The sequence below is a fragment of the Zalophus californianus genome, chromosome 16 (genome assembly GCF_009762305.2).
Source record: "Zalophus californianus isolate mZalCal1 chromosome 16, mZalCal1.pri.v2, whole genome shotgun sequence".
Classification (NCBI taxonomy): Eukaryota; Metazoa; Chordata; class Mammalia; order Carnivora; family Otariidae; genus Zalophus; species Zalophus californianus.
In genome coordinates, this window is record NC_045610.1 from 41,412,893 (window position 1) to 41,429,985 (window position 17,093).

The following is a 17,093-nucleotide window of genomic DNA, read 5'->3' on the forward strand; positions in this document are numbered from 1 at the left end:
ATGTGACAGTGATCGTGACAGCAGGAGCAGAGAGCAGTTAATGTTTACTTGGCAGGTACATGGCAGGCACCATTACATAGTTCTATGAAGTAGGTACTGTCATCATTCCCATGGGAGGCACATTCCCACAGCATGAGTTATACAGCAAGGGGCACAGCTGTGAGGCTCAAACCCAGGCAGTCTGGCCCCCGGACCCTTGTGGTAAACTGCTCTTCCAAAGCCCAGCTGCTGGGCATGACTAACTAAAGAGGTGTTCAGAATAGGGCCCTTGACCTTTCCTTATCCAACCAGATGCTGAATTTTCCACAACTCCTCCCAACAATATATGCATTAATGTTTCCCTGTCTGAACACGATCTTCTCTCTGCCTGGCGTGCTCGCTCCTCATCAGCCTGGTGTACTTGTCATCAGCCTTAAGTCTTGGCTCGGACACAATCTCTCTCTCTCTGTGATACCTTCCCCGACTCCCTCAGTTAGACTTAGATGTCCTTTCTTTTATGTTCCTGCTACATCTTTGTCTTGTAAGGGAAAAAACTGTACACTTCTGTTCATAGCAGCATTATTCACAATAGCCAAAAGGTGGATGCCACCCAAGTGTCCCTCAACAGATGAATGCGTAAACAAAATGTGGTCTATGTACCACAATAATGTACATTATTCAGCTTTTGAAAAGCAGGAAATTCTGACACGTGTCACAACAAGGATGAACTGTAAAGAATTATTATGGTATGCGAAGTTCTAGATGTCCTAGATATATATGTTTATCATGTATCAATATAAGTGATATGTCTTTCATATATCAACATAAGTGATGAAAGTAGCATCGAACTGTTCCTCAATGGGCCAGTTAAGTGTCATGTTATCTCCCTTCCCTAAGCTAACTGTATCTCTAGCTCTAGTGAGTGTATTCTCAAACTTAACCCCAAAAGAGAAATGCATATGAACCTGAATGATTCAACCCCAAAGCATCTCCAAGGTGGCACTCAAGAAGAAGAGTACATTATCATACTCCACTGGTGCAAATGTGAACTGTTACAGCCTTTGGGGAAAGGAATCTAGATCTATAAAATTAAAATATATACACCCTTTGACCTAGTGATTCCATGCCTAGAAATCTATCATAGAGAAATCAAACCACAGATATATAAAGTTGTAAAGGGAGACATTGCAGTAGTGTTTATAAGGGGGGGAAAAAACCAACCCAGAATGAAGCAAATGTCTATCAAAGAGAGAATAACTGAATACATTACAGCAAATCCACACCATGGAATATTATGCAGCAAATAAAGAAAATGACTTAGCTTTATACTACTTGACTTGGAAGGATTTACATGATATAATATTAAATGAAAAAAGCAAGATGCAGAGAAGTACACTCATTTAAATATGGGGTGTGTGTGTGTGTATTTTCTGTAGTTTATATGAGCCTGGAGAAAGGTATGGAAGGATATACACCAGACTATTCATGTTGGTTTTTTGGGAAGAGATAATAAAGAGAGGGAGTGACATTTCAGATTTTTGTAAAACTTTCTTCCTTATACTATTGTGTCAAATTTTATTTTATTTTTTTTAAGGAGAGTGCATTATGTACTCAAGAAAAAAACAAAACAAAACAATTATTTTCATTGTTTAAAAGAAAAAAAACCTGAAACATCCACTTCTACCACAGAGGTCGGTACACACCCTAATGACCGTGTAAGAGCAAGCACGTCTCTGGACACAAGAAGGAAAGTGCGTCTTCAGTGGTGCTTTGTTTCTTCCCATGTCTCACCTGGGCCGCAGTGGCTGCAGTTTGGAGCAGGCGGGACTCTTCCCACAGGCACCGGGCCACGATTCGGGCAATCTCCATTGGCTTCTCCAGGTATCTGCTCTATAAGTTGGAGAGAGAGAATGAAAAGTAGCAGTAGACTAAGGAGACGTGGACCCAGAGTATTACATCTACTACATGAAACAATAAAATGAGGGCCTCAGAGCCTGACCACCACCAGTGGGAGATGGAGGGGAGAACAGAAAAAAATCACATGAGCTGTACTTCTGTGACAGAAGGCAATGTTAGTCTGAGTCTTTGGACAGTATGTTATCCTTACGTGGAGGTGACAGACCTTGTCCCAGAGTATCCAATTACGGTCAAACATTTAACATTCAAAAATAAGTCATCTGGGGCATCTGGGTGGCTCAGTCAGTTGGGCGTCTGACTCTTGATTTCGGCTCAGGTCATGATCTCAGGGTCGTGAGATCGAGTCCCAAGTCGGGCTCCATGCTGGGTGTGGAGCCTGCTTAAGATTCTCTCTCTCTCGGGGTGCCTGGGTGGTTCAGTCGTTAAGCGACTGCCTTCGGCTCAGGTCCTGATCCCAGGGTCCTGGGATCGAGTCCTGCATCAGGCTCCCTGCTGGGCGGGAAGCCTGCTTCTCCCTCTCCCACTCCCCCGCTTGTGTTCCCTCTCTCTCTGTGTCTCTCTCTGTCAAATAAATAAATAAAATCTTTAAAAAAAAAAAAAAGATTCTCTCTCTCTCCCTCTGTCCCTTCCACCCCCCTTCCTTTCTAAAAAAAATAAAAATAAAAATAGCAAAGTAAGTCATCTTCCTATGAAACCACTGGTTCTGATCATGTTATTAACATGCCAACGTAACAATTATGTGATTACTCCAGTGGACAAAAGAAGTGGATTTCAGATAATGATGCTCAAGGATGGGTATACAGAGGTTTGAGGAAGGGCTAATAATTTCTCCTTTGATTTAAAGTACAAGATAGGATCTCATTACCTAGGCCAATGAGAAAAGAAATACTTCCTGGACAGAAAGCTAACACCCTACTCTGCAGGGGCAGTCTCTGATCCCACCTGAAGGAACTGCTTGATTCTCCGTAGATTGTGCTGATAGAGAACATTTGACTCCTGTAGGAAACGGCTGTACTGCTGGTCAATCTCACCCAAGAGATTATGAAACACCAAAGTCGCATGTGATTCTTTGCTGGCCGCATATGCCCTAGGAAAAGGAAGAAGGATACAGAACGATTCTGAAACCTACACACATCGGCATATGCGTACACGCACGCGTAGAAATCACCATCAAGGAGGGAAGAAAACAAGACAAACCTGATGCTTTAACCCACCCATCACTTTGGATTCACCTTCCTCAGCAATATGAAGTATCATGAATTCAATGATTATTAACAATTATTCCAGATACTCTTAGCCACTGCCACAGTCTATACTTATAAAATATTCAAGTGAAGTGGACAGACATGCTGTTTTGCTTTTAAATTCTCAGTCAGTCTGCAGTCAGATTATTAGTAGCAAATAAGCAAACCCAGGCTGGGATGGCCCATCTCCATCATCTCTGACTCACCTCCCTGGCCCCTTACCAAATTCTAGAAAAACTAGGTCATAGGCCTGCATTAAATGAAAATTAATAGGTGGATCTGAACACATTAAAATGAAGGGAAAAAAGGGGCGCTCTTGGTTTCGACTCAGGTCATGATCCCAGGGTTGTGAGATGGAGCCCATGTCAGTTCCGCACTGGGCGTGGAGCCTGCTTAAAATTCTCTCTCTCCCTCTCCCACTGCCTGTTCCCTGCTCTCTCTCTCTAAGAAAGAAGGGGAAAAAGTGAAGGAAATGGTCCTTGGAATTCTGGGCCATTATCTCCTCTACGAACAAGTCTATTTCTCTTACTCTGTGTCTCCTTCCTTTAATTAAAGGGGAATCAGAATTATGGACCCAAATCTCTACCCATGAGAGAACTCTCATTGAGTTAAAAAATATTTGTAGCACATCCCTGGAGTGTCAGAACACACAGAGGATCTCGCCAAGGAAACGAGATCCAAATCAGCCTTCAAAACATCTACCACCGGGGCACCTGGGTGGCTCAGTCGTTAAGCATCTGCCTTCGGCTCAGGTCATGATCCCAGGGTCCTAGGATTGAGCCCCATATCGGGCTCCCTGCTCAGTGGGAAGCCTGCTTCTCCCTCTCCCACTCCCCCTGCTTGTGTTCCTGCTCTTGCTGTCTCTGTCTCAGTCAAAACAAAAACAAGTATCTTACCACCAAGCAGGCTGCTGTTCCAGGTGCCAAAAGACAGTTGCCCACACACACTTCTACTGTAGAAAACGTTTCCACGAGACTGAGAGTACCTCTTTATCTCCTGATCTCTTTCACCCCATCCCCTATACCCATTAAGTTTTTTGATGAAATAGCACAGAGTTAAGCTAGAACAGGTTATGTCTCTTGACTCAAACCCAAACCTGACACTTTGGGGAGTTTCTCAGGAAGGACTTACCAGTCTTGACTCTCAATCCAAGGGGCCAGAAACTGTCGCAGCTCCATCGGGAAGCTGTCACTATACAGCTGATGAAGCTGCTCCAGGTACCTCGTGTCGAGCTGCTGTAGCTGATTCCATTGGGCCATCCTGTGGCAATCGGGGTCCCAACTGCAAACCAAAGTGTCCATATGGTCACTGTGAGCCTTAGTAGGAGGAAACAACCTACAAACACCCCATCTACCCAATACAGGCATCAGGTCTGTGATTAGGGATAAAAGGTGATTGGGACAGAATCCTGTGTTTCTCCTAGTTGACAACACAAGACACATCCGCAGTCTCTGCCTCTGGAAGCACATCACACAGCTTCTCCTCCACTGGGATGCCAATGTGGGCGTGGCATCTGCCAAGTTCCAGGATCCATTATCTACCAGATGTATGTGAAGTTGAAAAATAACTTAACTTCCAGATTTCCACTTCCTCATCTCTAAAACAGAGACCATCATTCCCATCTCTCGTGGCTGTTGAGATATTTCTAAAGAACTCAGCACAGTACATGGCATACAACAGATGCTCAACAAATGTCAGCTCCTTTCTTTCCACCCTAACCCCCCTTCTAAGAGGGTGAACTGGAAGGTATAGATAACAAACCTAGAGTAAGATCAAAAGGTGGGATGTGGCTGTTTAGGGAAGACAGAGCTAATTCTAAGAATACAGGTTTAAGCGTATAAGCAAGGACCTGCCTGGGATTCTCCCACTCAATGAAAAGCAATTTTTTTTTTAAGACTTTATTTATTTATTTGAGAGAGAGAGTGAGAGAGAGAGAGCACATGAGAGGGGGGAGGGTCAGAGGGAGAAGCAGACTCCCTGCTGAACAGGGAGCCCGATACGGGACTCCATCCAGGGACCCCAGGATCATGACCTGAGCCGAAGGCAGTCGCTTAACCAACTGAGCCACCCAGGTGCCCAAAAGCAATTTTGTTTTTAAAAGTTCTCAGTTGGGGGGCGCCTGGGTGGCTCAGTCTTTGAGCATCTGCCTTCGGCTTAGGTCATGATCCCAGGGTCCTGGGATCGAGCCCCACATCGGGTTCCCTGCTCCGCGGGAGGCCTGCTCCTCACTCTCCTACTCCCTCTGTTTGTGTTCCCTCTCTCACTGTCTCTCTCTCTCTCTGTCAAATAAATAAATAAATAAATAAATAAATAATCTTTATTATTACTATTTTTTTAAGATTTTATTTATTTGACAGAGAGAGCGAGAGAGCACAAGTAGGGGGAACAGTAGAGGGAGAGGGAGAAGCAGGCTCCCCGCCAAGCAGGGAGCCCGATGCGGGGCTCGATCCCAGGACCCTAGGATCATGACCTGAGCTGAAGGCAGACGCTTAACCATCTGAGCCACCCAGGTGCCCCTAAATAAATAATCTTTAAAAGTTCTCAGTTGAGGGGCGCCTGGGTGGCTCAGTCGGTTAAGCATCTGCCTTTGGCTCAGGTCATGATCTCAGGGTCCTGGGATCGAGTCCCGCATCGGGCTCCCTGCTCGGCGGGGAGCCTGCTTCTCCCTCTCCCTCTGCCACTCCCCCTGCTTGTGCTCCCTCTCAAATAAATAAATAAAAATCTTTAAAAAAAATAAAAAAAAAAATAAAAGTTCTCAGTTGGGGATGAGAAAGAAGAGAAGCTAAATACCAGTCCTACAAGTTGTCCCAAAGCTCACAAATACCCCAGAGAAATGCTGGTTTCTCTGATCACCTTTCCTCTTCTTTGTGAATAGCTTGGTCACAGAAATATCAATACAGACCAGTCAGAAGAACTTGTCAAAATAACTAAGAGTAATAGCCAAAGACTAATATATGTACAGATCAGAGTATCCAGAGATGATTCTCTGGGATTGTGAGAACACTGAATGAAAGACTGAATGCACACAAACACGTACACTTATCTAGAGCTCTTGATTTATTTCTCAGAGAAGGTGAGAAGAGGCACCCTCATAACTGCTCCTTTCATAAAAAGTATGGAGCAAACTGGTGACAAAACCAGCAGGCCTTCTGTTCTCAAAGCAGCAAGTGTAATGGCAGCTAAGTGGTTCAGGCTCAGGTTTTCGTACAGAACCCTGTGCTATAGGTCTCCCTCGTCCTCGGCGGGGACACACACAGAAGACCCCGCCTGCCGCTGCAAAGGTGCCATCACCTGGCCGAGCTCTCACGCACACGTTCAGGAAGGCACAGGCAGTACCTTCCCAGTGGTCTTTTACACCGAATAATGAACAACCTAAGGCAGCAACTATCCAACAGAGATGTAATGCAAGCCACGTACAGAATCTTAAATTTTCAAGTAGCCATATTAAAAAACTAAAAGGAAACAAGTAAATTAATTTTAATGACATATTTTACCTAACCCAATATATCCAAAAATGGGGCACCTGGCTGGCTCAGTCAGTAGAGCATGCAATTCTTGATCTTGGGTTCACGAGTTCAAGCCCCACGTGGGGCATGGAGCCTACTTTAAAAAATAATAATAAAAGAAAGCTTAAAATACTTAAATATAATGTTATCTCCTCAACATGTAATTGCACAAAAATTAATGAGATACTTTACATTCTTCTTTTGGTACTAAGTTCTCTAAATCCAGTGTGCACTTTTACACTTACAGCACAGATCTGAGGCATTTCCCTCCTCATGGGCTTAAATTGCACTGGTGAAAAAGTTCAATAAAGTTGGGCGCCTGGGTGGCTCAGCTGGTTAAGCATCTGCCTTTGGCTCAGGTCATGATCCCAGGGTCCTGGGATCGAGTCCCACATCGGGCTCCCTGCTCTGCGGGGAGTTTGCTTCTCCCTCTGCCCCTCCCCCCAGTCGTGCACACTCTCAAATAAATAAATAAAATCTTTTTTAGAAGTCTGATAAAGCAAAGAAATGAGAATGTCAGAATGAGGTGTTTGCCCCCCTCAGACCAATATGTTTCCATAAATAAACTAAGTCTTCCAACATTAGAGGTGGTACTTGGGATTTTTTTTTAAAACAATGTCTTCCTTCCGCTTAGGCACCTCCCAAACATTTTCAGCTACCACACCTTTGCTGTTGCACCTGCCCTCACTACCCCCAAGACCAACCTGCCCCAGGACAGATGCTGCTTGGGCAGTGAGTGGTACATGTATACTAAACACTGGCTGGAATGAAAGTGGTAGCTGAGGCATTACAATCATGGTGTGTATTACCTCAATAAGAAATCAAAGGCCGGGACGCCTGGGCGGCTCAGTTGGTTGAGAGTCTGCCTTCAGCTTGGGTCATGATCCCAGGGTCCTGGGATCGAGTCCCACATCCGGCTCCTTGCTCAGCGGGGAGCCTGCTTCTCCCTTTCCCTCTGCCTGCCGCCCCCCAACCCCCCACCGCTTGTGCTCTCCTCTGACAAATAAATAAATAAAATCTTAAAAAAAAAACCCAAAGGCCACTAGAACTCTCTTACAATATGCACATTAAGGCCAAGTTAAAATCTGCCTCAAGGCTAGAAGTATGAAGATCCACCTTACGTTTCTCAGGATGTGATCCACATAGAAATCTACATAACATGTCAATGTATTTAGATGCTACTGCATACAAATATGCCCCAACTCTAGACCTACATAATTCAACATGGTAATCACTAGCCATATGTGACTACTGAGCACTTGAAATACGGCTGGTTCAAACTGAGACATGCTGTAAGTGTAAAGTATACACTGGATTTTGAAGACTTAGCACACACACAAAAAGAATGTAAAATATCTCATTAACATTGAAATGATATCTTAGATATACTGAGTTAAATAAAATATATTATTCAAATTAATTTCACTCAATTATTTTTACTTCTTCTAACGTGGCTACTAGAAAATTTAACATTACGTATGTGACTTGCTTTCTGTTTTTTTGGACACTGCCTCTCTTATGTAACCAAAAGCTAGGATTCCCCTAATAAAGGATTTAAAGAAAGAGATACCTACTTTTTTTTTTTAAGTACACTCTACCTGCAATGTGGGGCTCAAACTCACAACCCCAAGATCAAGGGTCATGTGGTCCACCAACAGCCGGCCAGGCACCCCTAGACACCTACTTTTTATAATAAAGTCCAGTGTTATATATTAATAAAAAAATAGACTAGTTATTTAATTGCTTATCTTGGATACAAATGTAGAACCATCACAATCCACTCCCTGAAGTTCCACATTAGAACCATAAAGCAACATCCCACTACACCTGTTCAACTAGAGATGAACATTGGGGGTCACACACGAATATATGCATTTTCAAACCAATAAAAAATTACAAGTTGTTGAAAATTGTCTAATTCATTTCTAGTCCATAACTCAAAGGGGTTTTCTGTTGTCTTCTGTTTTGGTTTTAGTTGGGGGGCGGGGAACAACACAAAGGGGATAGTAAGTAGTATAATTTTGTCATTTTTTTTAAAGATTTTATTTATTTATTTGACAGAGAGAGACAGCGAGAGCAGGAACACAAGCAGGGGGAGTGTGCGGGGGGGGGGAAGCAGGCTTCCCGCGGAGCAGGGAGCCCGACGCGGGACTCGGTCCCAGGACCCTGGGATCATGACCTGAGCAGAAGGCAGTCGGTCATGTCTCAGCGACTCAGACACCCAGGTGCCCCGATTTTGTCATTTCTTAAACCAGAAACCAGTTACTAGTTTTTTCTGTAAAATTAAAGCACCAAAAACGACTGGCAATTATGCTCTATTTTTTCTTAGTCTAATCACTGTAGGTAACATTGTAATAGCTATCCTATATTTTAAAGAAATCATTGCAAATTAAAGCCAAAGGGCAGGTAGCATTCTCAAGGAGAAGATGAGCAAAGCGTCAAATAGTGATGATTTTCTTACAGGCTGCTTAGCTATAAACCACATTTAACTAATAGCAGCCACAGGGCAATCAGCCCAAATGCTCTTCATAAGAACTCTATATCCTTAGGTGATCACTAGCCAAACTGTCTAGGAAAACCATTGCCAACTAGCTTGTGGCCACTGTTTTACTGGAAAAAGTTTTACAAGAGCCTACCGTATTTCACAATCTCAATTCTGTTTTTTCAAATTACAAGTTAATTTAAAGAACGCCACTGAAGTTCTAACTAAAGTATTTTTTATCTCCAAAATAATGCTAAGCCTGTGATTTAATAACCACTTTCACTGAACCGCAGGACACAAAATGATTTGCGCAATTTGAATGCCAAGTACAATTCTGGGTGCACAGAAGAGAAATGAATTCATTCCACAGAGGGGCTGGCTTAGGGCATGACGTTGGGCTTAATTCTCTGCAGAGGTGAGTGCTAACTTTAGGTTAGCAGACAGCAGATGGTAGCATATAAAGGGAATGTAAGTGTGATCCTGTTTTCTACAACTTTAGAGAAAAGAAAAATAAAAATGAAACAGCAAGTCACCAAAGACTTTCCGGACTTTTCAAAACAGGAATTTCTCAACCCCTTGGGGATAACTTACCAACAAGTCATAAAGCAAACAGCTTATTGTCTGATGGGGAACTTATTACTGTAAAGATCACTAAAAAGTCTGTCCAAAGTCACAGTTTTCATTTATATACTGCATTCTAAGGAAACCAAGAGATGTGTTGAGAAACACAAATCAGGGCCCCTTACAAAAGGGATTCATTACATCATTTCATAAAACTTCGTTTTAAATTAAGATTGTACTTTACATCCATGCACTAGTGGACTTACGACAGGCACGGTGGAGTGAGGGGCCAAAGTGAGGAGAGAGACAAAACCCCGGCGCATACAACAATCCAGAACAGAAAGTGATCTAAAGATAATTTCTGTTCCACCTTATCACATGATTCTCCTTTGGGTGTTAGCCATACTTTGTATTAGAAATACCTATAGTATAAATAGAACAAAGCCATATTTTATCTATTGCCTCTACTAAGCCCCTCTTTGCTGTCAGGAAAGGCCCAGTGACTAAGGCACCCAAAGTACAAAGTAACAGAAATAGTCTTGCACTAATTTCTATAGAAATTAGTCCTTTTACGACCAGGCACCCTGAAGATATTCTAAAGATTTATTTATTTGGGGGGGGGAGGGGCAGAGGGAGAGAATCATCAAGCAGACTCCTCGCTGAGCTCAGAGCCTGACGTGGACTGATCCCAGGACCCATGAGATCATGACCTGAGCAGAAAGCAAGAGTCAGACACTTAACTGACTGAGCCACCCACGCACCCCTTTAAGAAGATATTTTTAGGGGCACCTGGGTGGCTCAGTTGGTTTTGCCTGCCTTTGGCTCAGGTCATGATCTCAGGGTCCTGGGATCAAGCCCTGCATCAGGCTCCCTGCTCAGCGGGGAGTCTGCTTCTCCCTCTCCCTAGGGCCTTCCTCCCTGCTTTTGCCTTCTCTCTCTCTCCATCTCAAATAAATAAATAAAAATCTTAAAAAAAGAAAGAAGAAAATTTTAAAGATCATAAAAGTAATAATGTTCATTATAGAAAATTTGGAAAAATATGAAAAAAAGCCCCCAAAGATAAAATCACCCATATCTTACCATCCCACTCTCCAGAACCACAAATGAGAAGTCCATGTAAATCCTTTTAATCTATCTCAGAGTGTATACATATATTTTATCTCTTTTAAAATGTTAGGGTTGCCTGGCTACCTCAGTCAGTAGAAAGCATGCAACTCTTGATCTTAGGGTTGTGAGTTCAAGACCCATGCTGGGTGCAGAGATTACCTAAAAAAAAAATCTTAAAACATTGGGATCATAGTAATTTTATAGCTTTATATTCTCTTTTAAAGCTTAATATATAGGGGCTCCTGAGTGGCTCAGTCAGTTAAACGTCTGCCTTCGGCTCAGGTCATGATCCCAGGGTCCTGGGATTGAGTCAAGCATGGAGCTCCTTGCTCAGCGGGGAGTCTGCTTCCCCTCTGCCCTCTGCCCCTCCCCCCGCTCATGCACACGTGCGCTCTCTCTTGCTCTCCAATAAATTTTTTTTTAAAGTTTAATATATAGTAAACACTTCTTTTTTTAAAGATTTTATTTATTTATTTGAGAGAGAGAGAGTGAGAGACAGAGAGCACGAGAGGGAAGAGGGTCAGAGGGAGAAGCAGACTCCCTGCTGAGCAAGGAGCCCAATGTGGGACTCGATCCTGGGACTCCAGGATCATGACCTGAGCCGAAGGCAGTCGCTTAACCAACTGAGCCACCCAGGCACCCTATAGTAAACACTTTTCTATGAAAAGATATTTTTGTTCAAAGCCCACAAAACAGCTATTTGGTTTCTATTAGTGTTTTCAATCTAATCCTGCTAATCTCATCGAGGGCCACAAAATTATTTAGATTTGCAAGCTCCATAAAGTAAATTAGGAAGGAGGAAAAAAATGAGAAAAGTAAAAGGCAATTAATGCTACAGAAAGACACTCAACCTTCATGAAATTTTCATTGTAGGATGACAAAAGGCATAATGAACAGCAGGGAGCCCATATTTAAATATTACAGTTTTAACTATTTAACCATTGATAATTTTTTTAAAGATTTTATTTATTTATTTGAGAGAGAGAGAAAGAGCATGAGTGGGGGTGGGCAGAGGGAGAGGGAGAAGCAGACTCCTCACTGAGCAGGAAGATAGACGTGGGGCTCGATCCCAGGACCCTGAGATCATGACCCGAGCCGAAGGCAGACACTTAACTGACTAAGTCACCCAGGCGCCCCTAACCATTGATAATTTAACCATTCATAATTACCTTAAACATTAAGACTCTAGAATTTCAAGTTAGAAAAAGATAATTCAAAATAAGTATGCCTGGGGGAGCCGCCTGAATGGCTCAGCTGGTTAAGTGTCTGACTCTTGCTTTCAGCTCAAATCATGATCTCAGCGTTGTGAGATCAAACCCCACGTGGGGCTCCACACTGGGTGTGGAACCTGCTTTAAATTCTCTCACTCTCTCTTTAAAAAAAAAAAAAGTATGCTTGTATAGTAAACATATACTTTTATTGCTTACAAATCCAAATAGTACTTTATAAGGTTTAAGACCAGGTGTTTGCCTTTATAATAGGAAGTTTATATATAAATCTAATTTTGATTTCCTAAGAAGAGAAAATATTAACAGTTGAGCACCCAATCCAACTATAGTTATTGTAATATTCAAATATATTTAATTACAAATAATAGGATTTGCTTTAAAGTCAGAAACCAACTCTTCCTTGTAAAAATGGACATTGAGATATAAGGGAACATGAATTATAGTTCCCTCCTAATGTGGCAAAATTGAATATATGGACGAAGTACTAAATTACTGGGGAGTAGAGCTCAGATAAGTGAGGGAAAGGACAGTTCTTTTTTTTTTTTTTTTTTTAAAGATTTTATTTATTTATGTGAGAGGGAGAGAGATAGTGAGAGAGAAAGAGCACGAGCAGGGGGGAGAGGAAGAAGCAGGCTTCCCGCCGAGCAGGGAGCCCGATGTGGGGCTCGATCCCAGGACCCTGGGACCATGACCTGAGCCGAAGGCAGACGCTTAACGACTGAGCCACCCAGGCGCCCCAAGGAAAGGACAGTTCTTAAAAGATTTTATTTATTTTATTTGAGAGAGCGAGCAGGAGCAGGGGGGAGAGGGAGAAGCAGATTCCCCACCGAACAGGGAGCCTGATGTGGGGCTCAATCCCAGGACCCTGAAATCATGACCTGAGCCAAAGGCGGACACAACTGAGCCACCCAGGCTCCCCGAGAAAGGACAGTTTTTAATGACACTCTGGAACATTCTCAACCCAAAAGTCTATTATCCCTCACCTCCTCTTATCTCACTTTAACTCTTGGTAGAGTTAAAGAATCTTGTGCCAAGCACCTTATTTTTTCTACTCTAAATCCTAATATGCTATAAGGTCTTACCACTAGCAGTACCTTCTTATAGTTATCTAATCTATATCCAGAAACACAGGGAATAAAATGTATCAGATTCACAGTTAACTTTAAGAGATAAATAGTGCCAGGAATGTGAACAGCAAAAAGGAAAAAAGATCTAGGGCTCTAACCCATGAAGAACAGTCAAGATCTTAAAAAACAATGGGGCATGGGGTGCCTGGGTGGCTCAGTCGTTAAGCGTCTGCCTTCGGTGCAGGTCATGATCCAGGGTCTTGGGATCGAGTCCCACATCGGGCTCCCTGCTCAGCGGAAGCCTGCTTCTCCCTCTCCCACTCCCCCTGCTTGTGTTCCCTTTCTTGCTGTCTGTCAAATAAATAAATAAAATCTTAAAAAAACCAAACAAACAAACAATGGGGCACCTAGGTGGCTCAGTCGGTTAAGCGTCCGACTCTTGATCTCAGCTCAGATCTTGATCTCAGGGTTGTGAGTTCAAGCCCTATACTGAGCTCCACACGGGGCCTGGAGCCTACCTAAAAAAAAAAAAAAAGGTCTTAAAAACAAAACTTCAAGAACTACTCAGAATCTAGTGCTCCTCCAGCTATCCAAAAGGATTCTGTGAACTATGAATTGTCAAGGTCTCCAATTATGTCAAATCTAATAGTGTTAAGGAATTTAAAAAAAAAAATGATGTATTCTCGGGGCACCCGGGTGCCTCAGTTGGTTATGCATCTGACTCTTGATTTCAGCTCAGGTCATGATCTCACAGTTGTGGGGCTGAGCTCTGCATTGGGCTTCTCGCTCAGTGGGGAGTCTGCTTGGGATTCTCTCTCTGTCCCTCTGCCTCTGCCCCTCCTCCTGTTCATGCTCTCATACTCACGTTCTTTCTTGCTCTCTCAAAATAAATAAATAAAATCTTTAAAAAATTGACGTATTCTCCATACTTGATTTGGCATAGGCACCATATTTGGCACAAATATTTCAGATTAAAGGAGCAACAATATAAACATAATTCCTTCTAAACTGAAAGTAACACAGGTAGATGAGCTTGTCAATTACTGAGTGCGCAGCTTATGGTTAAAGCTGGTTGAGAACAGGTCTGAGCTCTAGATAAAAACCACAAAACAGACCAAATTGGTGTGTCACATGGCCTCCCCATTTTGTGACACTTCCACTACCCCGACCAGACACGCTCCACCGAAGCAGGGTGGTGTGAGGCCAAGGACACCGGAGAGACGTTCACAGGGCATGGGCCTGGGTCCAAACCCTGCCTGCCATTTTTCAGCTATTTCTTTTAAGGACATTACTTGACTACTGAACAGGCTTTTTCTTCAGTAAAATGGGGAAGTATCACTCTTTTGAAAGACTGTTGTAAAAGTTAATAATAATAATAATAATAATGGATATACAGCATCTCTCCTAGATGGTGCTGGGTGCCTAGTAGTGCTGGATTGTTCCTTCCTCCCACAGCATTCCTTTCATCGGTACTTCTATGCTAAATCCATTTCCTCAATGCCCAGGGAAACAGATTAATTCATCAGATCAACCATGGTAAATGATAAAGTCAGCTTTCCTGCCATGTAAAATGCATGCATTTTAATGGGTCTTTGTATCGTCTCCTGAGGGAGGAAGTTTGTAATGCTGTGATTTAGTGTGTATGTGTAAGGGGAAGAGAGAACAGGAGGGTTGGGTAGTGCTCCGATGAAGTATCTCCACAGGCAGTTCACCTAAGGATAGCTCCAGGTCCTAAAAAGACTAAAGGTGAAAAACACTAAGTAATACCCAAATGAAAGAAAAAGATGGAAAGTAAGAACCTTGGTTTAAGAGCAGGACAAATAACTAATGATTATCACTAATATTTATAAAGCACTTACTATTTTCCAGGCACTTGACATATTTTCCTTATTTCATCCTCACAACAACCCTATGAGATAGATACATTTTTATCCCCGTTTTACAGAGGAGGAACCTAAGTACAGAATTTTAAGTGATCCACCCAAAGTCATCAGGTAGTAATGTCATGGAGCTGGAATCCTAATCCAGTCTGTTTTCAGAATTCCTGCTCTTAACCATTAAGCGAGAGTGGGAGTTTTCATTGATTTTTAAGTAGCCCATGAATCAATCATGACATCAAGCCAATGTGATCTTATGGGTTTTTTGGTGTTTTTTGTTTTTTTTTTAAGTAAGGGGCTTTTTTTTTAAGTAACATGGGGCTTGAATTCATGACCCTGAGATCAGGAGTCACATACTCTACCGAGTCAGTCAGGTGCCCTGATCTTATGGCATTTTAAACAGCCACATACAGTGTTTGAATTAAAGAAGCTATCCGTCCCACTGTAACCAGGCTCACATCTAGAATGGATCTCTAAACATATCAATTTAAATGGCGTGACTAAAAAACAAACATATTCAGGGAGGAGCGGTAATCAGGGTGTGAGGAGTCTGGGAACTTGAACATTTTGCCCAGCAAGAAGGCTTGGGGAACAGGAAGTGTGGTTAGGAGAGGGGAAGATAATTTGAAGAGCAGCTCTTCAAATACATGGAGATCTGTACATGAAAGGGCGAAACACTCCAGAATCAATCTGCTTCCCCATAAGACCTACCCCCGATTTTGCCCTCTGGAGTACTCCCTCTGCTTGCAGAGGTACCCCATCCTGGCTGCAATTTTTTTTCTTTCAAGGTAGAGATGCCTGGGAAATCAAACCAGATTCGTTAAATCTGAATTGCTGAGGGAGTGACCCATGTTTCGGTATTTAAAATCTCCTCGGACGATGCTAACTGTGTGGTCAGATTGAGGACCCTGGAATGAGAGCGGAGATCAGGATCCGGATTATCAGGATCACCTGAGCGGGGCTTTCAGAAGCCAGATGTTGGTCCTTACTCCTGATATACTGAATAACAATCTCCAGGGATGGGGCCCAGGCAGGTGTAATGGAGCACCACACTGCAATGACTGTATAAAGTCATTGAGATGAGGCTGGAGAAGGCTTCTGTGTAAGCCATACTAAGAAATATGAACACTTGACCAGGGATAACAAGGAAGTCTGAAAAGGTTTCAGCAGACTGGTGACAATTTGACTGACATTTCAGAAAGATCCCTCCTGCAGCAATAATCAAGGTGAGATTTGGCGGTGGCCGGAAGCTGGGTAGCAGCCCCAGAGCTGTTCTGAGGTGGACATCTTCCAGAGATGGAAGAGGGAGCTATGATGGGGCTTGGTGACTGAAGGGCAAAGGGGACTCAGACAAAGGGAGGAGTAAGGAACAACCTCCCAGGCTCCTGTTGGGTTTGGTGTTCAAATGGAGGTTAAATGTCCACCCTGAGAAACGTCGCAGCGGTACCTCCAACACTGGGAGAGCCCCTGGGCTGGACGGCCTCCAGAGACTATTCAGTCCATAAATTACTATCAGGCTCCATTCCCTCAAGACATTAAGGTTGCTGCGACCCAAGAATAAATGCTGCAGCGGAAGTAGCACTTTGATATTTAACAACAAGGGTCTGGGGCTTGCATGCCAACTGCCCAACTCTCCCGTTCTCCTCCCCTCAGAAAAGGAGTCAACAGGAAAAGAAAGCCAGCCAGAAAGCTCAGAGCCATGACAAGAGCATTTAGTGGTCTCCCCACATCTGTGCTTCCTGCCAGTCCATTTTCCACGGTTTGAGTAGAGAGCCCTTTCTAGGACACAGGCTTGATCTTGCTACCCCCCTACTTCATACCCCTCTGATGACTCTGCATTGTTCTTAGGCTGAAAACCAAAATATGCAAAATCAAGGCAGAATGGTGCTGTGCCTCGAGGATGGATCCAGGCGCCACCACTTAGGTGTAGGGGAGTGGGTACCTGCCAACCAGTTAGCCTCTCTGTGCCTCAGTTTCCCCACCTGTGAAAAAGCGCAGAAAACAGGACTTACCTCACAGGTTCACTGTAAGAACTAAATGAGTCAATGTGCACAAAGGACCTAAGACGCAGGACGTAAGTGTTTGTAAGTGTTATTAGTGTGTGACCTATGGCCTGGTGAGCTC

General features: G+C 43.3%; 1 protein-coding gene across 4 annotated transcripts in view; it reads right to left on the bottom strand.

Annotated features, from left to right (window-relative positions):
• The window catches only part of STAT3 (signal transducer and activator of transcription 3), a 70,187-nt gene that overhangs the window by 25,990 nt on the left and 27,104 nt on the right, over positions 1–17,093 (bottom strand). For all 4 annotated transcript variants that reach the window (XM_027625666.2, XM_027625664.2, XM_027625665.2 and 1 more), the window contains exons 2-4: positions 4,272–4,421; positions 2,839–2,983; positions 1,771–1,869 (exon numbers count right to left, since the gene is read on the bottom strand). In XM_027625666.2, coding sequence (XP_027481467.1) covers positions 1,771–1,869; positions 2,839–2,983; positions 4,272–4,399 — 372 coding nt within the window. In that variant the 5' untranslated portion in view covers positions 4,400–4,421. The remainder of the gene's footprint in view (positions 1–1,770; positions 1,870–2,838; positions 2,984–4,271; positions 4,422–17,093) is intronic.